The 26134-nt window shown below is 43.6% G+C and overlaps 1 protein-coding gene across 1 annotated transcript; it reads left to right on the top strand.

The window, feature by feature from the left end:
* Positions 1-48: 48 nt before the first annotated feature.
* LOC308468019 (diacylglycerol O-acyltransferase 2-like) lies at positions 49-25747 on the top strand. Its single transcript, XM_080989931.1, has 9 exons — positions 49-390; positions 3564-4762; positions 13065-13193; positions 14545-14652; positions 16548-16618; positions 17357-17561; positions 19501-19675; positions 21420-21622; positions 22990-25747. The coding sequence occupies exons 2-9, from the start codon at positions 4723-4725 to the stop codon at positions 23142-23144; spliced, it is 1086 nt and encodes a 361-aa protein (XP_080846057.1). The 5' UTR covers positions 49-390; positions 3564-4722; the 3' UTR covers positions 23145-25747.
* Positions 25748-26134: the final 387 nt, after the last annotated feature.

Raw genomic sequence — 26134 nt, 5'->3', positions numbered from 1 at the left:
GCAACTGAGGAGGCCTAGGTCTGAAGCCAGAGGCGGGGTGCAGGGCGCGGGGCCGTTGGTGGGGAAAGAGAGAGCCGAATTTCTCATAAGGGAGCATAAGGGCCCCTCTTCTACTCCCCCACGACGCTGAGTCACACGCACGCTATGTTCCCCCAAGTTTTGAAATATGACAATGAGAGACAGCGTCCCTTCCCCAACCTGGGAATTTGGACTATAACTCCCATCACTGTCGGCCAGGACGGCCGGCGGGCTGATTGGACGGCGCTGGACTGGTGGGGCGGTGGTAGCGCTGGTGGGGCCTGATGGGAGTTGTAGGCTGAGGAAGGTTGATGGACATTTTTAACATTACGCCACCTTTCAGGATATTAATCTCACGAAGGTGGCTCCCAGGTATTATACTGTTATTGTTGTTGCTAATCTACCATATCCACTAATACAGATCCATAGTATTATAGGATTGCAGAGGTACAAGGGTACCGAGCAATGCAGGAATCCGGCCATCGCAGGAATTGCCGAATGGGGGGTCCACCTGTTTTTGATCGGCGAGTCAGAAAATATAAAATCCCGCATGAAACTGCTGAATCAGCAAGAAAGTGAACGTGACTTTTCCTGAATCCTGATTAATTTTTGAGGGTTAAAAACACAGGAGCTACAATTTATGCTTCAGATCCATAATCATGGCTTTCAAGAGTGTATTTCCAATAATAAAACCACACTTCTACAAAGTGGAAAACGAAGGGTACAAATTTATTTATTTCAATATTGATTACATTTCCATCCCAACTTTTCCTTCAAGGAGCTCAGGGCAGCATACATTATTCTCACCATTCTCTCTTTTTTTAAAAAAATGCTTTTTATTAAGTTTTCATTTCAAATACACCAACACCAACAAAATACAAAGATATTTCAAATCTTTTTACATCTGTCTTATTTTACACTCCGTGGAGCAGTTGACTTCCCTCCTTCCCTTCTGCAGGTTTTCTTATTCCAATCTAATCCACAGTTCCTTAGTAGTAAGCCATGACATAAGTTTTATTTCAGTACTGCTAACGTCTTCAAGTTTCTACAGTTCTCACTTATATAGACCATAAATTTACTCCATTCTTTTTGGTACCTTGTTTCCTCCTGACTAAAAATCCTATGGGTCAGTTTTGCTAATTCCGCATATTCAACCATCTTTGTCTGCCACTCCTTCACAGTTGGTAATTCCGGTGTTTTCCATTTCTGGGCTATCAGAACTTTGGCATATTCTCACCATTCTCATTTTGCCCTCACAACAACACTGTGTGGGGTAGGTTAGGTTGAGAGGCAGTGACTGACTCCCAAGGTGGTGCTCAGTAAACATGGCCAAGTAGCAGGATTTGAAACTTGGTCTCTCCCAGGTCCTAGCCCAACACTCTGACCATCACACTAGCACTGGGTTAGGTCACATTTTTTCAGTAAAAAAAGAATAGCATCAAAGTTCTGTATCTTAAACTAGCATCAGTGTCAGGATGCATATTTATTTCTTTTACTATTTGCCTGAATTTTGCTCCATTTATGCAACATTTTTAAAATTCCTTTCCAGTTTTTAAACCAATAGTCAGGCTATTCTATTGGTTTAAAACCAATATTGGTTTTTAAACCAATAGTCAGGAGGCACTGTTATACAGTAGTTCCACTCCTTCCTCCTGGGCCGTGTTCAGAAAGTGGTGGTGGGGGATGAGTGTTCAGGCCCCTGGGCTCTCACTTGTGGGGTGTCTCAGGGTTCCGTCCTTTCCCGTGCTTTTCAACATCTATATGAAGCCGCTGGGAGAGATCATCAGGGGGTTTGGGCTGGGTGTTCATCAGTATGCAGATGATACCCAGCTCTACATCTCTTTCAGCTCAAAACCAGTGAAGGTGGTGAAGGTCCTGTGTGTCTGGAGGTGGTTGGAGGATGGATGGCGGCTAACAGATTGAGGTTGAATCCTGACAAGACAGAAGTACTGTTTTTGGGGAACAGAAGGCAGGCAGGTGTGGAGGACTCCCTGGTCCTGAATTGGGTAGCTGTGCCCCTGAAGGACCAGGTGCGCAGCCTGGAGTCATTTTGGACTCAGCTAGCTATGGAGGTGCAGGTCAAATCTGTGTCCAGGGCAGCTGTTTATCAGACCCTACCTGCCCGCAGACTGTCTCACCAGAGTGGTGCATGCTCTAGTTATCTCTCGCTTGGACTACTACAATGTGCTCTATGTGGGGCTACCTTTGAAAGTGACCCGGAAACTACAACTAATCCAGAATGTGGCAGCTAGACTGGTGACTGGGAGCGGCTGCTGAGACCACATAACATTGGTCTTGAAAGACCTACATTGGCTCCCAGTACGTTTCCGAGCACAATTCAAAGTGTTGGTGCAGACCTTTAAAGCCCTAAACGGCCTTAGTCCAGTATATCTGAAGGAACGTCTCCACCCCCATCTTTCTACCCGGACACTGAGGTCCAGCGCCGAGGGCCTTCTGGCGGTTCCCTCGCTGCGAGAAGCCAAGTTACAGGGAACCAGGCAGAGGGCCTTTTCAGTAGTGGCATCCGCCCAGTGGAACACCCTCCCACCAGATGTCAAAGAGAAAAACAACTACCAGACTTTTAGAAGACATCTGAAGGCAGGCCTGTTTAGGGAAGCTTTTAATGTTTAATAGACTATTGTATTTTAATATTTTGTTGAAAGCCACCCAGAGTGGCTGGAGAAACCCAGCCAGATGGGCAGGGTATAAAAAATAAATTATTATTATTATTATTATTATTATTATTATTATTATCAGGGACTCTGGCCTTGACCCACCGAAAGCCCCCAGAGCCTCCTTTTGTGCACATTTTTATGAATTTGTGGGGTGCCCGGAGTCTGCTAAGTTCTGATTGCCAGACACTGTGTTTAGTATAGGTAAAATACAGGCAAAACAAATCTTCCTGTGTCCAGGCTAGCCTGAGTCATTAAGCAAATAAAGACAGTGTGATGACTATCAACAAGGCAAAAACTCTCTGCTGGAGGCAGAAGGGTAGAGCCTGGATTGAGAGATAGTAAGAGACAAAAAAGGCAGAGTTTTAGGAGGGAGGGGCAGAATTGGAGTGGGCGGTGATGTAAGCTGAAGGAAAGTTAACATTTGGAAAGCAGTTTGTCAGCTAGAGAGAAAGCAGGATCAGAGCACAATTGTGGGCTGGCAGTTTTGGACCCAACATTGCAGCCGACGAGAGAGTGAGAACCTGTTTTCAGTGTAATGCTTTGAACCCCTCCATAGTATGCTCAGGTTGCATATACAGTGGTACCTCTGGTTACATACGCTTCAGGTTACATACACTTCAGGTTACAGACTCCGCTAACCCAGAAATAGTACCTCGGGTTAAGAACTTTGCTTCAGGATGAGAACAGAAATCGTGCTCCGGTGGCGCGGCGGCAGCAGGATGCCCTATTAGCTAAAGTGGTGCTTCAGGTTAAGAACAGTTTCAGGTTAAGAACGGACCTCCGGAACGAATTAAGTACGTAACCAGAGGTACCACTGTATATGTAAGTAAACTATAAACATGCAATCTCCTGTTTTGTGTGCTTTCACAGTACGTGAACATGCATGCATAGACCAGTTTTGGATCCAGAAGAGAGCACAGCGGAGCAGGGTGGGCTTATGTGTGCCCTGCCAACATACATGATGACCCAGAAAGTAGTCCCCAAGCAAAATGTGGGTTGCTTACATCATAAAGACACCACTGTCTCCGCTGTGCCTCATTTCAAAGGACACGTGAGCCTGGGATAAATGCCTGTAGCCCCTGGAATCTTGCACAGCTGTGGAGATTGGGGTGGTGTATAACAATATGATGGGAATGATCTGTCAAACCTCTGTTATATTGTAAGAAGAGAGATATGTTTAATACTGCTAAGCAGAAAGCTTCCATTCCTGTTAACAGGCATAGATTGTTTTCCACACATTTGTCTAATCCTTGTTAAAGCCCATCAATCCTAGTCATTTATCTCCACTAATGCAGAACCATACAATAGTAGAGGTGGAAGAGACCCCAAGGATCATCTAGTCCCTCCAGTCCAGGAATCATAGCTCAACAATCTTACAGATGGCCATCTAACCTCTGCTTAAAAACCCACAAGCAATTAATTAATTGGGGGTTGAATGGCTTTCTGACCTAAGATTTGTCAGGAGAGATGGGTGTTTGTTCTTTCCTTTCCTCTCTCTTGCATTTCAGCCAAAACATGGAATTTGGTTTGAGGAGAAGAATTCAACAATGGGATGATCTTGGCTGCCTTTTAAAAATTTAGCTATGATTACTGCATTGCAGGGGGTTGGACTAGATGACCCTTGGGATCAATCCCAACTCTACATTTCTATTATTCTAAACCTCCTCCATGGAGATCCCAGGGACTACATTTTACACGCAAATCTTCTGCTAAATTCTTCATGTAACCCTTAAAGAATTAAAACACTTTCACTGGGTCTTTTACAAAAAGAGTCATCTTTGATTTACCCGTTCTACATCCTGTGTTCTCTGAACCTCTGTGTTTCCCTGTCCTACCTTACCTATTTATTTTTTTCCAAAGAGGAAGCAGGATCAGGATTTGTTCACTGCCTCACCCCTCCTCCTAGTTCAGCTGTCCTGGAGCCTGAACGTGGTCAAAAGCTCAACTCCAGAGTTCATTGCTTTGCAAACCCCGCCAGACCGAAGTCTGAGAAAGGTTGCAAAAGGGTGTCCGGGTGTCTGAGATCGCCATGAAGACTCTCATTGCTGCATATTTCCAAAACCAGAGTGGTAAGGGAAAAGGCAGCATAAGATTTAAAGCTATAGCAAATATGTCTACCAAAAAGGTCCCTTTAAAAAATCATTGGGTGATGTGGGTTTTCATGGTAATTGTGCAACAGCTGGCTGTTTCCTGAGTAACACATTTTGATTTGGGGGCACAAAACAAGTCTCAAGGGTTTTAGGAATGTCTGTGGATGGAATCTGGTGATCTGGGATTGATCCCAGGGAAGATTGAAGTGTATTTCTAACCAGTTTAACAAAAATACAATTGCATTAAAAAAAGAAATCAGATGGCAACCTTTACAGATTGTAGAGATGCTGTGGATGTTATTTATCTTGATTTCAGGAAACCACCTATTCTGTCTTGCAAGCAGATGGCTTCTTGATGAGCATATGTCCATTCAGTGGCACAGCACCTTGCAGATGAATGAAAGGGACTAGTGTAAGGGTCTGCACTTAGGCAGGAATAATCAGATGCACAGCTATAGGATGGGGGACACCAGACTTGAAAGTGCAAAAATGATTTTGTAGACCACAAGCTGAACAAAAATAAGCTGGTGCTATTCTAGGCTGTATCAACAAAAGTCTAGTGTCCAGATCAAGGGAAGTCATAATACTTCTTTATTCTGCCTTGGTCAGACCCCACCTGGAGCACTGTGTCCAGTTCTGGGTGCCACCATTTAAGAGAAATATTGATAAGGTGGAACATGTGCAGAGGAGGGTGTCCAAAATGATAAAAAGTCTGGAAACCCAACCTTGTGAGGAACAAGTGAAGGAGTTGGGCATGTTTAGCTTGGAGAAGAGGAGACCAAGAAGTGATATGTGAGTCAACCTCAGATATTGAAAGGGTTGCCCCACAGAAGACGGAGCAAGCTTGTTTTCTGCTACCCTGGGGGGGGGGGTTGTACCTGAAATGATGGATTCAAATGACAAGAAAGGAGAGTCCAACTAAACATCGAGAAGAACTTTCTGACGGTAAGAGCTGTTTGATCATGGAATGAACTTCGTCGGGAGGTGGTGGACTCTCCTTCCTAGGAGGTTTTAAAGCAGATGTTGATTTTATGGATGGATGCTTTACTTGAGATTCCTGCATTGCAGGGGACTGGACTAGAATACCCTTGGGATTTCTTCCAACTCTACAATACCAGGATTCTATGATCCCTCCCTCCCTGTTTAGCTCCTGAGTTTTTAAGTTAAGTACTTTTCTCTAAGAGGGGATTGGTTGGCAACCTCCTTCATTATTTTAGTCCATATTGGGCTGTGACATCTGTGGCAGTGGTTAATGTTTCACCATATTTTAGCCATGAGGAAATAAAATGCCGATGTGGGAGTCTCGAGGCCAAGAGGCGGGAAAGACCTTGACCAAATACTTTCCTTATCAGTCACAGTAGGACAGGATGGGCTCTGAGAGACCAGATGGGCTAAAATTCTTCAAACTTCCCTCTCCTGCAGGTAGGATGTGGGGAAGCGGGGATGGGACCTTCAGCCAGTCACAACTTGGCCATGCTTGTGAGATGGAATAAGAGGTTTTTTTTAGAGTTGGAAGGACCATCAAGAGTTATCTAGTCCATCCCCTGCAGTGCAGGAATCTCAGCTAAAGCATCCATGACAGATGCCCATCCAATCTCTGTTGAAAAATCTCCAATAAAGGAGAGTCCACCACTTTCCAAGGGATTCCAACAACTCTTACTGTCAGAAAGTTATTCTTGATGTTTAGTTGGAATTTCCTTTCTTGTAACTTGAATCCATTGGTTCGGGTCCTACCTTTCAGAGTAGGAGAAAACAAGTTTGCTCCATCCTCCATGTGACAGCCCTTTAGATATTTGAAGATGGCTATCATATCTCCTCTCTGTCTCCTTTTTTCCAGGCTAAACATGCCAACTCCATTAACTGTTCTTCATAAGGCTTGGTTTCCAGACCCCTGATCATATTGGCTGTCTACCTATGCACATGGTTCAGCTTGTCAATATCCTTCTTAAATTGTGGTGTCCAGAATTGGACACAGTATTCCAGGTGTGGTCTGACCAAGGCAGAATAGAGCAAGACTATTACCATATTGGCCCGAATATAAGCCACACCCAAATATAAGCAGGACCTTAAAAATTGGAGGAGAAAAAAGAAAAAATCCACAAATATAAGCAGCTCCCTTCCTGGCTCCTTCTGGAGAGGATGGGGCACTACGCGTGGGGCAGGCACTGCTTCGCCACGCTCCTGGCGCTGTTTGCCTTGCGCTCCTTGCTGCATACTGTAATGTTGCAAATATAAGCCACACTTTAACTTTTCACGTTTGGAATTTGGGGGGAAAGTGAGGCTTATATTCAGGCCAATGCAGTACTTCCCTTGATCTGGACTCTAGTCTTCCATTAATGCAGGCTAGTATGGCATTAGCTTTCTTCGCTGCTGGATCACACCGTTGCCTCATGTTAAGCTTTTGAGGGAGTCCATTCCACTGTCAAATGGCTTTTACTGCCAGAGCTGGACTCTTCTTCTTTGCAGCTGGAATCCATCAGTTTGGGTCCTATCCTCTGGAGCAGTAGAAAACAAGCACGCTCCATTCAACATTCCAGTAACCCACTTCATAGTGTTACCAGAAATCAAAGCTTAAATGACCAGAGCTTTTAACACCTTTTGAAAACAGGCACTAAAATCCCTTACTGATGAGAGAGACCCCATCTGAAAATTTCCAGATCTTATTGCAAGAAATCTCAGGGGTGCATTGGACTCCCGAGGGTCTTAACAGGTTGAAGAACACCCCGCAATATCTGGGACTCAGAACCATACCAGTCAGTGATGTTCAGATCCTCTTGGCAAAATTGATGATGCCACATGAGGCCTCCCAGTCTCTGGGCTCCCAGACTCCTTGGCGCTGCCTCTCACCTTCTGACTGGACCCCCCTTGCCTGGGCTCAAGAACTTCTACTACTTGGGGGCAGAACTGGGCTTCTGTCTCGTCACCTGAGCCAGTCTCCAAAACCCCAGGAGAGTAAGAGCTGTTCAACAGCAGAACTGACTCTCTCAGATGGTGGTGGACTCTCTTCCACTGGAGCTTTTAAAACAGAGGTTGGCTTGCCATCTGTTAGTGACTCTGTGATGTCTGCGTTGCAGGGGGTGGACTAGATGACAATTTTGAGCACTTCCAACCCTATAATTCTGTGATATGAGGCTATCAAAATATCCATGTGAATATCTCTCTTTATATATATATAATTTTTTATTAGTTTTTTTAACAAATCATTTTCAACAGTAATTAAACGTACTTTTACATCTTATTCAAATTTTTGACTTCCATCAATCCTGTCTGGAAATTTTCCAATCTAATCTCTCTGTATGCATTTCTTATCTTCCCTATTACATTTCAAACTCATAACCAATATCTCTATCTTTTTCTACTTTGTAACACTTTGTATATTTCTCCTTACAAAACTTCTTGTAGTCCTACTAGCGTAATTTGTTGATTACAGTTGCTCTTCAAATAATTCATATACTTCTTCCAATTTTCTATAAATCTCTGGTCCCGCAGGTTTCGAATCCTTCCTGTCATTTTGTCCAGTTCTGTGTAGTCCATTAATTTCATCTGCCATTTTTCTTTCATCGGAATTTCTTCTTGTTTCCATTTCTGGGCTAACAATACTCTTGCCGCAGTTGTTGCATATAAAAACAATTTAACATCTTGCCTATTAATGTCCTGACCTATAATACCAAGTAAAAATGCTTCTGGTTTTTAAAAAAATGTATATTTCAAGATCTTTTTCATCTCATTATATATCATTTCCCAGAAGTTCTTTACTTTTTTACATTCCCACCACATATGATAAAATGTTCCTTCTTTTTCTTTACATTTCCAACATTTATTATTTGTCTTATACATTTTAGCTAATGTCACTTGTGTAATATACCATCTAAATATCATTTTCATCATGTTCTCTTTCAAAGCATTATAGGCTGTAAATTTTATCCTTTCATTCCACAACCTTTCCCATTCTTCAAGCTGTATATTATATCCAAAGTCTTTTGCCCAATGCATCATTACCGATTTCACTTCCTCATCTTTCAAATGCCATTCCAGCAGTATTTTATACATTTTAGACATTGCTTTACATTCATTGTTTAATATTTCTATTTCAAATTTTGATTTTTTATCATCAAATCCTTTTTCCTTTAAATCCTCTTTATATATTTCATTGACTTGGTGATAGTGCAACCAATCATTTACATATTCTTTAACTTCTTCATATGGTTTCATTTTCCATTTATTTCCTTTCCCCCACAACAAATTCTCATAGGTAATCCAATTTTTACTCATATTTATCTTTTTCACACTCATAGCTTCTAATGGAGATAACCACCACAGTGTTTTATGTTCTAATAAGTTTTTATACCAGTCCCATACTTCATATAAAGATCTTCGAAATATGTGATTACCAAATCCTTTATGGATTTTTGTTTTATTATACCATAGATATGCATGCCAACCAAATCTATTGTCATAACCTTCTAAATCCAACAAATCTGTATTTCTTAACAGCATCCATTCCTTTAACCAACAGAGGCATACCGCTTCATAGTACAACTTCAAGTCTGGCAGGGCGAAGCCCCCTCTTTCTTTAACATCTGTTAACAACTTATATTGTATTCTTGGTTTCTTCCCCTGCCAGACATATCTTGAAATTGCTTTTTGCCATTCTTTAAAAATTGCTGCCCCCTTGATTATAGGAATTGATTGAAACAAAAATAAAATCTTTGGTAGCACATTCATTTTTATAGTTGAAATCCTTCCCCCAAATGATAATTTCATTCTTCCCCATATTTCCATGTCTCTCTTAATTCCATTCCACACCGGTATATAGTTATTTTGAAATAAATCTATGTTCATTGTGGTTAACCAAATTCCTAAATACTTAACTTTTTAAACTACTTCTATACCAATTCCCTGCTGCAACATAGCAACCAAGTCTTGTTTCATATTTTTAACTAATATTTTAGTCTTGCTTTTGTTTAATTTAAAACCTGCTACTTGTCCAAATTGTTCTATTTCTTTAATAACTTCTTTGCCATTATTTAATGGTTCTTCTATAGTTAGCACCAAGTCATCTGCAAAGGCTTTCACTTTATGTTCTTTCCGGCCAACTGAAATTCCTTTTATTTATCCATGTGAATATCTCAAAGGGGAATTCATCACTGTCATGTTTGAGGGTGTCCTTTTTACTCCTGGCATTTTGTACGGATCTGAGGTATTATTTTCTGTGCCTTGGTTGATCTGAGCCCTTAGGTCATCAACAGGGAGAAGATATTGAATTGTGCCACTTTCACCAGTATAACTGCTCAAAAACTATGGCATCATTTAGTTTTCCTCTGCTTAGGACAGAAGCTTAGTCAGTGCAATTCTCCTTCCGTGTGTGTGTGTGTGTGTGTGTGTGAAAATAGCACCTGGTACCATTTTCTGATGGAGGTATGGTTAATTGGATATGCATAGGAACATTCATTTTTGGAGGCAGGAGGTGTCATTTCCTTTCTTTTGTTGTTGGTATACCTTTTCTCATGCTTTGCAGTCTAGAAGTTTCCATTTTCCATTTTCCTCACCTCGCAGATAACCAGCCTAAACAGTTATGGCTCCCCCCCAGATACCCTCTCACCAGAGGATCCTGGGAGCTGTAGTTTGTCCAGAGTTCTAAGTGTTGCTATAGGAGGCCTTTATCCCTGTCCCAAAGTTATAATTCCCTGGAATGAGGAATTGTCTGTTAAATCACTCTGGGAACGGCGCAGCCCTTCTCTGCAGCCCTTCTCTGCAGTTGCCATTTTCTTATATAAATCAAGATGGATATGTGCAATTCTGCGGCACTGGTTGTTTTTTTTTTAAGGCATTTGCAAAATATCTTGGTGTGAAGACTCACATCCGAAGCATTTACAGTTCACCCAATTCATTCCAATGTTTGTACAGAAAAGATCTGCACCTTTGTTTTACTGGTCAGATTATTCACTGGGATTCTGCAAACAATGATACCCCCTCCCCCAAATCACCAAAGGACAAAGATAAATCCTCTACTTGTTTTAATTGGCTCCCCTAATTGTTGTATTGGTTGAGATAGATGAAAACTATACTTGGCCTTAGAACCAGAAATGCAATCTTATGGTAACATTAGTATATTATAATACATGATCAATGTTGTTCATTTTTAGGAAGCATGAGAGCTTCAATATCATCATCCTTCCATGGGATGATACATATAATATCTTCAACCCACGATCCTCAGAGTCTTTCAACTTTATCCCCTTGCATTTCTCCTTAGGCTTAAAACTGTAGGATAAAGCACAATATCAGAACTAGGTCCCTGATGCCATGCAAGCTTAACAGGAGTTCCCTGCTTAATCTACAATTCTACAGTTGTATAGTTCATTCATTTCATAGATGGCACCTGGCTTTTAGTAGGAAATTCAAGTACCTATAGCCCCCTGTGCTGGAGTGGTCCCTTTCAGCTCTACAACTCTAATTTTTTAAAGCAATTTCTGCATTACAGGGGGTTAAACTAGGTGACCCCCTGAGAGTCCCTTCCAACTCTACAGTTTTGTAATTCTATGATCCTTTATGCAAAGCAATGCCTGTTTGCATCTCTATCATCTGCCCTGACCTTCCTTACTCTCACCTTTATCCTCCTGCCAACTGTCTGAACAAATATCAGTTCATATCATGCCACTATTTCTGGCTGCCAGAGTTGGACACCACCCTCCCACCCACCATCCCAAGGGCAGGTGGCGGGCCAGGGTGAACTTATTCTTGGGTTGCCAACCCTTTTCTTCATCATTGTTTTCACACTGCTGGGATGTGGCAATACAAGAATCTAGGAAAAGAGTCAACACTTAGGCAGGAATAAGCAGATGCACAATTATGGGATGTGGGAACATCTGGCTTGAAAAGAATTTGAGAGTCTAGGTAGACTTCAGGCTTAACATGAAGCAACAGTGTGACATAGCAGCAAATCCCCCATGTGAATCTAGGTGGCATCAACAGAAGATGTGTGTCTAAATTAAAGGAACTCTATTCTGCAATGGTCAGCCCTCACTCGCAGTCCTGTGTCCAGTTCTAGGCACCACAATTTAAGAAGGATATTGACAAGCTAGAAAGTATGCAAAGGAGGGCAACCAAGAAAATAAACGGTCTGGAAACCAAGCATTAGGATGAACGGTTGAGGGAGTTTAGGTTATTTAGCCTAGAAAAGAGGAGACTGAGAGGATATATGAGAGCCAGGGCTTTTTTTCAGATGGAACTCAGTTCCAGCCACTCTCAGGTGGGCACCAAATGTTGCCATTCTAAGAGTACAAGAGAGGTGTTCATGGTGAATTCCGGCACCTCTTTTTCTAGTAAAATAGCACTGATGATAGCCATCTTCAAATACCTTAAGTGATACACAGAGGAAGATGGAGCAAACTTGTTTTCTGGTGCTTCAGAAGGTAGGACCCAAACCAATGAAGGAGACCCGAACAACAAGAAAGATTCCATTGGGTATGATTTTCTGATGGTAAGATCCATTTGACAGAGGAACAGATGACTGTGGAAGGTGGTGGACTCCATTAAATTTTTTTAAACCAGAGTCTGAATGCTCGTTTATCAGAGATTCCTTAGCTGTGATTCCTGCATTGCAGGCATTGGACTAGATAACCCTTGGGGACACCTTCCAACTCTACAGTTATATGATTCTTTGGGGCAGACCCTATTAGAGTGTATGCTTAGTTCTGTAGATGGGCAATCATTGTACGACTATTCCTTCCCTTGAGCTGGGCACAAGAACTCCATCGTTGCAGCTGAGATTTGCATGAGCTATTTTTGCTGCTGCATCACACCGTTGACTCACCTTAAGCTTGTGGTCTACTAAGACCCCTGAGATCCTTTTCGCATTGAATGCTGATGCACACAGAAACGCCACGTGTCTCTGTTTGATGAAATGCCATGCTTAAGCAGCGTACGTGTCGCTGGCTGGCTGGCTGGCTGCTGATGCACACAGAAATGCCAGGTGTCTCTGTTTGCTGAAATGCCATGCTTAAGCAGCATACGTGTTACTGGCTGGCTGGCTGGCTGGCTGCCTTCCTAGGTAAAGAGGGGTGATTCTGCCCATGACCTTTCCTGCCCTTTGTCCTGCATGCTCCTGTTGTCTGTATGTCACTGGATGGCGCAACCTGCTTTTCTCAAGGGTGGAATCCACCAGATGTTTCTGGGGATTGGTTCAGTCACTGAGGGCGTCTCCCAATGGTGGGAGGGTGGAGAAAAGCTGAGCAAACAGGTCAGTGCAACCTGGTCTGGGTGTCCTTTTCCTTTCCAGGGATCCATGCCAGCATCCAGGCTGCTCTCCGCGTGCTGCTGGCTGTGCCATGGCCTTCAAAACGAGATTTCTTGGCTGGCCTCCAGCTCCTGTCAGTCCTCCAGTGGATTTTCAGCTTCTTGATGCTGGGTGAGTAGAATGTGACTCTTTTTCTGACTGATGGCCACCTTGAGAAAAGGGACAGTGTCATGTGGTGGTTAGAGTTTCGGCCTAGGACCTGGGAGAGGTTTGAATCCCTACTCGGCTACAAAATGATCCTGGGGACCAGTCACTGCCCGTCACCTTAACGTACCTCACAGGGCAGTTGTGGGGATTAAATAAGACTAGGACCTGGGCGATCAGACTTCAAATCCCCCCTCAGCCATGAAGTCAATTGGGGAAGTTTGGGGGCCGGCCAGCCACTGCTTTTTGGCCTAACCCACCTCACAGGTGGCCCTGTCACGGATGCTTTAGTTGAGATTTAGTTGGACTTCACTAAACAACCCTCAGGGTCCCTTCCAACTGTACAATTCTGTTAATCAAGACCTGAGAGCCTTGAAGGAGTAAAGCAGGAGTGGAGAATACTGAGGAGACAGTGAAGAAACCGGTTTCCTTTGCATTGGTGACATAGTGATTGTTGGCACTTTCCTTTCCAATCCTTCCTAGAAAGATATATAAAACAAAAGTTTTCTCTACCTGTGAGTTCCATCATAGTTCAGAACAGAGGTTTAAAATACACATTTGCCAGGATAACACAATGGGAAAAGACCTCCAAAGGGATGGCTGATTTGACACATGTGCTTTGGTCAAGCCATCTCTCTGGCCAAACAGTTGCCCTGAGACCACAGAGCCAAAGATCAGCTCATATTATCCTCACAGCAACCCTGTAAATTAGGCTGGGCAGAGAGATGGTGACTTACCCAAGGTCACATTCAGAGAGTTTTGTGGCTGAGCAGGGGACTAGAGCCTGGCTCTCTGGGTCTTAGCCCAGCTCTCTAACCATTATACCAGTTTGGCTCTCAAAGGAGCCCTGAGCCATATAGAGTTTGAAGTAAGTAAGTATACAAATGAATGAATGATTGAATGGAAAAAATGAATGAATGAATGAATGAATATGTAAATGAGTAAATGTATGCATGTATGTATTGTTACAAGCCTCTCTGAGCAAAGCAAAATTCCAGGTGTTCCAAGCACTTACCTAGGGTTCAGTTTCCTTGGAATGAGGGACAGCAGAGACTGTGGTGTCATTTGGCTTTATGGTTTATTTACACATATATACAACCTGACCACAAGCATTAACACCTCAGAAAGTCTTGCCTCTTCCTTACTCACAGCCCTGGATTCTAGCAGAAATCAAACATGTCTCTGTGTCTCAGCTGCTGCTTGCAGCCTGCTTTTAGCTAAGGTCTCACATAACACATGGGATATAAATGCAATAAATAAATTAATAAAGTGGCTTTAACTGAGCTAAATAAGCTATTTTTTTCTTCCTCTCCCTCAGGGATGGTTTCCCTGATTCTCCTTATCTATCTGGCTTTCACCAGTTTCTGGCCCATTTCTGCTCTCTACCTGGTTTGGCTTATCTATGATTGGAATACACCTGAGAATGGTGAGTGAAGAAGCATCCTGGCTGTTTAGAGGGATTTTGTTTGAAGGTACAGCTCTTTTTTTGTGTGTGTGCATTTGTCTTTAGGCATTTTGTTCTCCTTGAACATTAACTGAGGGTGGTTGCCACAGTAGTACCCTTTGGACCCTGCTTTCACAGGTCCATGAAATCATATAATTATGTAGAGTTGGAAGGGACCTCTAGGATCATGTAGTGACCAGCTGCCTGCAATGTAGGAATCACAGCTGAAGAATCCCTGACAGATGGCCGTCTGACCAGCTGCTTAAAGGACTTCAAGGAAGGAGAGTCCATGGGAGCCCGTTCCACTGTTGAATGATTCTTACCCTCAGAAAAATATTCCTAATGCTTCCATGATGGAGAAGTGCCTCAGCTAATGTTTTTTGTACACTGTGGATGAAAAATGGGATTCTACAATTCTGTGATTCTGTGATGAACGACTTGAGAATCACCTTTGTATCTGAGATGTTGGAATGACCATTCCCACTGATAGGAAAAAGGGAAACCAGGTTAGCAGGAGGTTTGTTTCAGCCACATGACTGCAAACACTCTGTGCATTCCTTGACAGTACTCCCAGCCTAGCCCATAATGTTTGCCCAGCTTTGTCACAAACCCAAAGTCCATCCAACGTCACTCCTCAGAGGTCTAAGTATCACACCTGACAACAAAGAGAGGAATCCCACAAGAGCAGCTCTCTCTTGTGTGGCAGGCTATAGAACGTGACATTTCTGCAAGAGAAGGGGCAAAGCAAACTTTTGTAATGGTTCCTGCATCACAGGTGTTTGGACTAGATGACCCTTTCAGATCTCTTCCATCTCTGTGTGATTCTGTGACCCTGTGAACAGGTCCAGGGTCAGGCAGTGTTTGGTTTCCTTTGGATGACACTCATAAGAACACAAGAAGAACTTGCTGCATCATGGCAATGACCCTTGCATTCCAGCATTCTTTTCCCACAGTGGCCAACCAGATGCCCCCAAAATGAATATCTGTTTTCACAGAATCATGGAGAGTTGCAAAGGGCCTCCAGAGGGTCATCTAGTCCAGCCCCCTGTGATGCATCACTGGGCTACTTGGAAAGGCAGGCACATAGCTATGGTGGACTTTACCTTCATTGACACAACAGTGATTATATATTTACAAATTGGTGGTGGGAGGTATGAAGTATGACCTGGTTTAGAAAGGTTTAGAAACTCAGGACCAGTTTACCTGAGAGATCGTTTTACCCCATATGAGCCCTCTTGACTACTTTGATGCACAGAACTGACACCATTACAGGTGCCACATAATCCCAGTCCCACATTTTTAAGAAATCAGTCTATTAGTGTGGTAGCACCTACACTTTGGAACTCCCTGCCTATTGACATCAGACAGGTACCTTCCCTGTACCTTTTTCGGTGCCTGTTAAAAACATTTTTGTTTAGGTAAGCCTACCCAGACATGTAGAACATTAATGTATGTTTTAATCTGGTTTTAGCTTATTTCTGATTTTTTTATTGTTAGAATGTTTTAAATACTTGCTTTCAGCTGTTTTAACCAATGGTCTTATTATTTGGTTCTCTCTGTAAACCGCTTTGAGGATGGCTTGTTTTGTTTTAACAATCAAACGGTGCAAATTTTAATGAAATAAATAAAGGCCATAAACCATTTGCTTTTTAGGAAGACCCTCCCAGACCAAATTTGAGGCACCTGCAGCAGACCCAGATGGAGGGGTCAGTGGCAGCAATTGCTGGACAGCAGACTTGTGTTTCCACGTACAATGGTTCCTGTCCCCCCCCCCTTTTAATTTTTCCTTCTTTTCCTAGAGTCATTATTACGTTCTATAACTCTTGGTTGCAAGGGCACTCAGAGGCTAGAATAAATCTGTCTTCCCATTTCTGCAGGTGGGAGAAGTTCTATTTGGGTCCGGAACTGGTCCATCTGGAATTACTTCCGAGATTATTTTCCGATTCAGGTAAGCACCAGTGTGTGGTACAAGGGTGCTTCTGGGTCTTCCCAGCCATGGTGAGGCTGCAAGCCATAAAATCATAGAACCGTAGACTTGGAAGGGCCCCATGACTCATATAGTCCAACCGCCTGCAACACAGGTCAAGAATCCCTGACAGGTGGCCTTCCAACCTCTGCTTAAAAACTTCCAGTAAAGAAGAGCCCATCACCTTCTGAGTGAGTCTGTTCCATTGCAAATGGCTCTTACCTTCAGAAAATTATTTAGTCTGAATTATTGTTTATTGCCCTTTGAATCCATCAGGATCCTCCCCTCCAGAGCAGCAGCACAGAAGCTGCCTTTGTCTTCCATACAACAGTCCTTCAGATATTTGAAGATGGCTCTCATGTTCCCTCTAATTCTCATTTTCTCTAGGCTGAATATACCCAATTCCCTCAACCATTCCTCATAAGGCTTGGTTTCCAGGCCATCTTGGTTGCCCTCCTCTGCACACCTCCCACCTTCTTCATATCCTCCTTAAACTGAAATGCTCAGAACTGAACACAGGACTCCAGGTGTGGTCTGACCAGGGCAGAATAAAGTGGTCGCATGACTTCCCTTGATCTGAGCACTAGACTTCTGTTGAAGTAGCCTAGAACTGCATTAGCAGTTTTTGCTGCTGAATCACACTGTTGACACATGTTAAGCTTTTGGTGTACTAAGAGCACTTGGTCGAATTTGTCAATATCATTCTTTAATATCATTCAGCTGGTGAAGACTCATGACCTGCTCCCCAGCCACAACTACATCATCGGGATCCACCCGCATGGGATCCTCTGTGTTGGAGCTTTCGGCAACCTTGTCACTGGAGCCACCGGCTTTCATGAAAAGTTTCCTGGGATCAAACCCTTCCTGGCCACACTGGCTGGCAACTTCCGATTGCCTGTCTTCAGGGAATACCTAATGAGTGGGGGTGAGTGTCTTCTTCTGTGCTGTCTCCATTGAGATCCTGGAAAAAGGTGACAAGTCGGGTGCTGCAGGATTCTGTTCTGGGCCTTCTTGTTCAACATATTTGTAAAAATGTCTTGGATTAAGGAATTGAGGGGATATTCATCCAATTTGCAGATGTCACCAAACTGGGAGGGGTAGCAAATACTGCAGAAGACAGGATCGGGATTCAGGATGACCTTAACAGATCTGAGGACTGTGCCCAAACTAACAAATTGAATTTCAATAGGGACAAAAGTAAGGATCTAAAGCAGAACTTTCCAAAATTTTCGTGTTGGTGACACACTTTTTAGACATGCATCATTTCTCAACACAGTTATTCAGTTTTACTAGCAAATTGGAGATTAAACTAACCCCTTTCCAGCCCCGGGAGAAGTATAGGAAGCGTTCGCGTGACACACCTACATACTGCAGCTGACACACAAATGTGTCATGACACACAGTTTGGAAAGCTCTGGTCTACACTTAGGCAGGAAGAAGCAGCTGCACAAATAAAATATGGGGGACACCTGGCTTGCCAGTAGTACATGAGAAAAGGATCTAGGGATCTTCGTAGACCACAAGCTGAAAATGATTCAATAGTGTGATGCAGTAGCAAAAAAGCTAATGCTATTCTAGGCTGCATCAACAGAAATCTAGTGTCAAGGTCAAGGGAAGGAATAATATCACTGTATTCTTCCTTGGGCAGACCATAACTGGAATACTGTGTCCAGTTCAGGGCAGAATGATATTGACAAGCTGGAATGCATACAGAGAGAGGTAACCAAGATGATAAAAGGTCTGGAAACCAAGCCTTGTCAGGAACAGGTGAGGGTGTTGGGGATGCTTAGCTTGGAGAAGAGGAGACCTAGAGGTGACATGAGAGTCATCTTCAAATATCTAAAGGGTTGCCCAATTGAAGACGGAGCAAGCTTGTTTTCTGCTGCTTCAGAGTGTGGGATGAACCTATGGATTCAGGTTACATGAAAGGAGATATCAGGAATAATTTTCAGACAGTAAGAGCTGTTCAACAGTGGAATGGACTCTCCTGAAAAGTGATGGACTCTCTTTCCTTGGAGGTTTTTATCAGAGGTTGGAGGGACATCTGTCATGGATGCTTTAGTTGTGATTCTTGCATTGCAGGGGGTTGGATTACATGGCTCTTGATGGTCCCTTCCAACCCTGCAATTCTATGATTTGATTCCCTGTGCAGATGTCTCTGTGCTGGTCCCGGGGGGAAGGTTACCGTTGGCGTAGTCAAAGTCCGGTCCTGGGTCACTAGCCTGGAAACAGTTCACAAGGAGCAGGGCGAGGTCCGAAGCAGGAAGCCGGGCGGGGACAGAAACACTGGAGGGTCAGGTCTGGGTCCGGGCAGGAACAGGTACTCAACAACGACGTTGCTCCCGCAACCTGGGACCGGGCTGACTGGCCTTTATCTTCTCTGAGGCCAGGGGCGGTCCCGGCCCCCAGGAGACCTGCCTCTCCTGGCCTTAAGGCGAGCACTCCTCCTGGGAGAAACCAGTTCCCTTCGCCTCTCTGCCCTGCGCCTCTGCAGTTCAGGAGAGGCTGAAGGGTTACTGGGCCCAGGGGGAGACTCACCTGTAGGCACTGAGTCCTCAAGCACCTCTGGAGCCAGAGTGGATTCACCTGGTGCCTGCTCCTGAGGATCTGGCACAGGTGCAGGCGCCTCAGAATCAAGGCCCTGCCCCAGTTCAGCCGGCCCTGGAGGCGGGGCCTCCTGTGCAGGCTGGGATTCCTCCGGTTCACCCTCTGAATCGGATTCCCAGGCCATCACAGTCTCTTTATTATATCATCAGCCCTTTAGGTCTAAAAAGCTGAAGAAATGATTTGGGCATGCAACAGCCCTGCAAGTTGGTGGGGATGACGACGACTTCTAACTCTCTTCTGATTCTGTGGCCCTTTAGGTCTCTTCCCTGTGACCCGTAAGGCAATAGAATACCTCATATCCCGGAATGGGACTGGGAATGCTGTAGCGATTGTAGTTGGTGGTGCAGCAGAGGCCCTCTCCTGTCGGCCAGGAGTGACAACGCTGATCCTGAGTGAGCGCAAGGGGTTTGTTCGGATGGCGCTCCGACATGGGTGCGTACCACCAGTTGAACATTACATTCCTTTCCTAGCTGACAGGTGGCAGAGAGACCTCAGGATGGCCAGAAACTTAAGATGCCAATGGCATTTGAAGAGTCCTTCAGATGAATCAGAAGAAAGGTACCACACTGGCCAACCAGTGGCCCCTGGTTTGGACTAGGCAACCCGTTACGTTCCTTCCAACTCTATAATTCTATGTTTCTATGAAACTCTAGCAGCAATATTCAGCAGCACGTGTATTTTGATTCTGGAGGGTCAAGGAAGCTACTATCATGGTTGTTGTAGTTGTGGGTAGCTCCTGCACAGAATCATAGGAGGGTCTCCTAAGGGACATCTAGCCCAACTCCTTGAAATGCAGGAGTGGAGTCACAGCTGCAAGAATTCCTGGCAGACAGTCAGGGCCGGATTTAGGTTTGATGAGGCCCTAAGCTACTGAAAGTAATGGGGCTCTTTATATGTCCAGCTGTCCTTTGTCAACAACAAATTGTTGCTGTTTTTTTGTACTGAATACATGCGATATGGTAATTTATGGACCTAATAGGTCCATACACAACACAAACACTGTTGCTGTATGTAGGTTTTATTTTATTTGTTTTTAAACTTATATTTTGAAAATGTACATCCAGGGTTTTTTTTTCCCTTTTAAGTTTTTTGGGGGCCCTCGATTGCAGACAGCAATCCAACCTCTGTATAAAAGGTTCTAAGGAAGGAGAGTCCACCACCTTCCAAGGGAGTCCATCCCACTGTTGAACGACTTTCACCACCAGAAAGTTCTTCCCAATGTTGAGTCGGAATCTTCTTTCTTGTTATTTGAACCCATTGGTTCAGGTCCTCCCCTCTAGAGCCGCCGAAAACAAGCTTGCAACCCTTTCGATATTTGAAGATGGCTATCATGGCACCTCTTTATCATCTCCAGGCTAAACATCCCCAACTCCCTCCATCATTCCTCACAAGGCTTGGTTTCCAGACCCTTGCTGCAAATAACAGGGACCTGGTCGCTCACTGCGAGAAGAGGATGCTGGACTTAGATGGATCACTGGCCTGATCCAGCAGAGCTCTTCCGCAACCTTCAGGCACAGAGGCAATCTATCTTGATTCCTTATGGCATTTGGCCACTGTGGCCATTCTGTTCTCAAAGTGGCATTTGGTCACTGTGAAAACAGGATGCTGGACTTAGATGGGCCCCATTTGGCCTGATCTAGCAGCCACACTCTTTTCATCTTCTTGTGTGTTAGATTTCTGAGGGGAGTTCTTTATTCCTGGGGCAGGGGGCTCTTGATCATAGAATTGTAGAGTTGGAAGGGAGCTTAAGAGTCAACTAGTTTACCCCCCCCCTTGCTGTTTAAGAATCACAATCTCATGTTTTCTCATGATTTATTGTTGTTGTTTTTTTAAATGTATTTTCATTAAAGATTTTCTTAATTTACAAAAGTATGTGCAATGTCTCTCTCTCTCTTTCCCCCCCTCCAAGTAACATTTTTACAGATCAGTTTCATTTGTTGAGACATTCAGAAAAAGAATGTCTAGGGTGTGGTTGGCCTAGGGTGTGGTTGTTCATTTGTGATTGGCTGTGGTGATCTTCGTTTTCATGTGTGAGTGGGTGGGTGTTTTGGATCAGGTTAGCCATATTGAATTGTATGCTGTTGGTGGATTTTTGTCATTGTCTTGTTGGGCTGTGTATGTGATTGTTTTCAGGTGGTTTCTGTCTTAACATCCCTCCATGCTTTCTTTCTTCAAGGGCCCATCTGGTTCCTGCTTTCTCCTTTGGGGAGAATGACCTTTTCCAGCAGGTTCTCTTCAAGGAAGGGAGCTGGATGCGGAGAATCCAGGACAGATTCAGAAAGATCCTGGGCTTCTCCCCCTGCTTTTTTTATGGAAGGGGATTCTCCTCTGTTCGTTCCTGGGGACTCCTTCCTTTCCCCAGACCAGTCACCACTGTCAGTGAGTATTTCCTGACCCCAGAGGCGTAGCGTGGGGGGGGGGGGAATGGGACCATGGGGGCGCAAACAGGAGCCCCCACAGCAGGCTTCTTCATAATAGCCTAGCTCCACACCAGAAGGAACACCGCCTTGGCTGCAGCAACTGTGCCTGGTGCAGTTCTGCTCCCCCCCCCCCGGTCAGGCTTGATCTGGGGGAGGAGAGCAGACAAGTGGGTGGCAGCGCTGCCGCCCACCCTCCTCGGCCATGGCACACCTTGCACCCAACAGCAGCGGCTCTGCCGCTGGGTCACTACTGACCTGGCAGTGGAGAGCATCCCACCTTGGCCGTGGCGAGGTGCGCTCGGCCGCAATAGCTCCACATTCGTTGCCGGGTCAGGCCTGACCCAGTGGCAGAGAGTAGGGGAGAGTTGGCAGCCGCTTCCCCACCCCTCTCTTAATCCTGAACTGTGGCTCATGGAGGGTGTCCGCCACGCTACCCTCGGGGGGTGCTCCACCCGCCTGCCCCAGGCAGCGCGGGCATTCGCTCCACCGCTGCCTGACCCACCCACACCCTCAAATGGAATAGCTGTAGCTCACTGCAGTATGGCTCACAGTAGTCTGTAGTCTCTCACTGAATCATGGGTTTTGTAATCTGAAATCTCTCATTGCATCATGGGGTTCATAGTTTGTATATCATTGGGGAAAGGCTGTAACTCAGTGGTAGAGCATCTGCTCTGCATGCAGAAGGTCCTGGGTTCAATCTCTGCCAGCATGTCTGGATAAGACTGGGAAACAGTCCCCTTGCCTGAAACCATGCAGAGCTTCTGCCAGTCAGTGTAGGCAATACTGAGCTTAATGGACCAAGGGTCTGACTTGGTCTAAGGTGGTTTCCTATGTAGTATTATTAACCATTTTTTTTCTATACGGTTTTATATTTATAAAGAAAAAAATTCTAAAAGCGGTTCACAACACATTAAAACATAAAATAAAACTATGCAGAATAAAACATTACTTAAGGAAGTCATATATTAAATTATACATTCAAAACAATATAATTAATAGGAAATGAAAATATAATCTTAAACATTACAAAGGTGTCAGCTACAGAATGCACATTTAACTCATCACAGTTAAGAGAAAAAATTCAAAAGAAAACATTACTAAAGGAAGTCAAATATAAAATGCACATTTAAAATAGCATAATTAAAGAGAGAGTAACACATGTACCCTGAAGGGTCCACATCATCTCACCTTGGTCTTGCAGGTGAGTTGAACTAGATTACCTTGGGTGGATCTCCCCAGCCCTACACTTCTACTATTCTATGAGGTCCTCCTCCTTTTTTGTCCTTCTGCACATGTTCAGCCTCTCCTTTCTTCTTCCCTCCTTAGTTGGAGAGCCCCTGGTGGTGCCCAGGATGGAGAACCCAACCTGTGAGATGGTGGATCGCTACCATGCCATGTACATCCATTCTCTCCGCAAGCTCTTTGACGACCACAAAGCCATGTACGGGTTGTCAGAGACGGCCGAGCTTCGGATCCTATGACTGAGATTGGCAACAGGAGGGTGGAGGGAGGAGACAAAGGTGCCAGCAGGTTCCTGCCCCTCAGCAAGGGCTCCCTCACCTCTTATACCAGGCCCATGCTTGCATTGCCAAGTTCCAAGTCCCCCAGCAACATAGCCTTAAAAAGGATTGACTGTTTTGCCCATGGACTCCCTGATTTTCCTATTTGGCCACAGTAAAGAAACTGTTCTAACAGAGGGCAGGAAATTGAGGCAACACCTCTTAACTGCTGCTAGAAATAATTATTTGACAAAAATGGGGGGGGGGGGAATTGAACACCATCCATGAGAGAATCATATAACCATAACATTGTAGAGTTGGAAAGTACCCTGTTGGGTCATCTAGTCCAACCCTCTGCAATGCAGGAATCACAACTAAATAATCCCTGACAGGTGGATAATGGATAACTAAAATATGGGACATAGTATGCATAATTAAACTTAAACAATTGATGAGAACTAGAGAGGGAAGGCAACAAGATAGTGTCTAAAAATGGAGTATTTTTATAATGTTCTGGAGTAATAAGATAAACCCACATGTGTTAGTTGTCACCTTGTGATATTAATTTATTACATTTGATTTTGGAAATCTGTTCCTATGTGCTTAGCTCTGGCTATCCCCTATGTATTTGGCATCTGCCATTATACTTTGTTCCGTTTTATTATAAATAAATGTATGTTTTGTTAAAAAAAGGATTGACCAGTCGACGACAAGGAAGAAAACTACTGCCAGCCTGAGTAGATAATACTGAGCCACATGGATCAATGGATTTCTTTACGCAGCGTGTAGATATACTTATTACTCTAACCTAGACATCTTCAAAAGAAGGTTCGACAAATTCATGAAGGAGGAAAGGCTGTACTCTGCCTACATCATCGGAGGCAGTGAAGCTTTTGAATATCAGTTGCTGGAAACCACAGGAGGGGAGAGTGCTCTTGCACTCATATCCTCCTCATAGGTATCCCATGGTGGCCACTGTGAAAACAGGACACTTTGGCCTGAAACAGCTGTTGCAGGTCTGAGCTTAGTTTCTTATGATTCCTAAGTGGAATCTCCATGAATGGAGCCAATCTAACATTGAATGGAGGGGGAACAGTCTTCCAGTTTGGAGGTAGTGCTGTGAAACATGTCTTTCATTTCTCTCCTGACCAACAAGCTTTCAAACTACTGAATTATCAGGCTGCTTGGACAAAGACTCTGGTTATCAGTAAAAAAAACCCCTCCTATTATATATTATTTCCTTCTGACAAGGTATAGCCATGAAGAGCTAGAGCTAATGAGGGGTAGCTTCTTCAAGTTCAACTGTGTCACTATTGGTTGAGTCAAAGAAAATGGTGGAGGAGGACTCGAATACTGATTTAGTGAAAGCGATCCTGTCTCAAATACAAGTTCTGAAGCCAATCCGAAAAGTCTTGGCAGAGCTTAAGAATGATCCGAAGCAGATGCAAGATAGATGGTTCACTATGAAGATCGTTTGAATATCCATGAGACCGTTACTCAAGCTAGCCATAATATTCTGGATAAACGAATTACCTGTTTGGAGTCATAGTTACACTGGAAAAATCAGTGTATAATTGGCATTGAAAATCCTCCAACTCAAGCAAAGTATATGGTGCAGAGCATACATACCCTGCAACATTTCTCTGATGAAAACAGGGACGTCCCATCCCATAATAATTTTACTATTTATACCCTACCCATCTTACTCAGTTGCCCCAGCCACTCTGGGCGGCTTCCAACATATATAAAAACATAATAAAACATTAAACATTAAAAAAAAACTTCCCTATACAGGTTTGCCTTCAGACTGTTTGGGGGTTGGATAACTCCATACCCTCCGGCATTTTTCCAATGAAAATAGGGACATCCCACATACCCTCCAACATTTCTCCAATGAAAATAGGGTCACCCTAAGGAAAAGTGGGAGAATCCGGGATCAAATCAGGGATGTCCCTGGAAAATAGGGACACTCGGGGCCTGGACTATATGGTGGATTTTTTCAAAAAGCTTCTCTCTCTGGGAGGGTACTTCCCAATTGAGATAGAACACGTTATCTTAATTCCTGTAACAAGCCAGAGGACTGCAACTCTTTCAAATATTATGATTGTGCAATTTCTGCATGTCACTGCAAGAGACAAGATTCTACATACATTTTGCCAACAATCAGTAAAATCTCTGCTGAAATGGAATCAAAATTAGATAGCAATTTATCCTGACTTTAGTAAAGAAATGTCTGAAAAGCACAGACTTTCCACAAAAGCACCAACTCTTGCAAGGTCAGAACAACTCCAATATTTCATGTGCTTTCCAGCTACATTCTGCATTAACCATGAAGATCAAATTCACAAATTTGTCAGTCCCTCGAATGCAGAGGCCTTTATCTTAATCAAATTTGCAGATGATCAGACATGATGATTTAAGGAAGAAATGTAAATCTCTGAAGATGTCCTGGAGAGGTTTCATTTTGAATGACTCTGTGTTTTCACTTTCTTTTTTCTTTCTCCTCTCATTTGTTTTCTCATACTGACCTATTCTGATAAAAAGTCTGGGCATACTGTCAATAAAAGAAATCAGCATTTTGCCAACTTGTATATCAATTTATTCTGATCCTATTTCTTTTCATATAACCACATTTTCTATTTTAAAAAACGGTGTATCAATATTGTCCGGAAAATATATGCAGTAGAATTGAATTTAAATGCTAAGCTAAGTGCCTATGGATGTTCTGCACCTATGAGTGATATTAGAAAATCTGATATATGCTCAAAGATGGAAAAAAGATATTACTAAATGTTTGTTAAATGGTCCAAGTCATAAAATAAAGTGGTATTTGAAAAACCTTGATAAAGGGGGGGGGGCAAAATAAAATTATTGGATGAAGTTAGTTCATTTTAATGTAAAAGGGTTGTGAGAATCTAAGAAGCAAAATGTAAGTTTAGCATATTTAAAATTGTTAAGGGCAGATGTTGCTT

Source organism: Podarcis pityusensis (assembly GCF_964106645.2).
Source record: "Podarcis pityusensis genome assembly, chromosome: Z".
NCBI classification, from domain to species: Eukaryota; Metazoa; Chordata; class Lepidosauria; order Squamata; family Lacertidae; genus Podarcis; species Podarcis pityusensis.
Note: the sequence above shows the minus strand (reverse complement) of the source record. Positions and strands in the feature narration are given on the sequence as shown.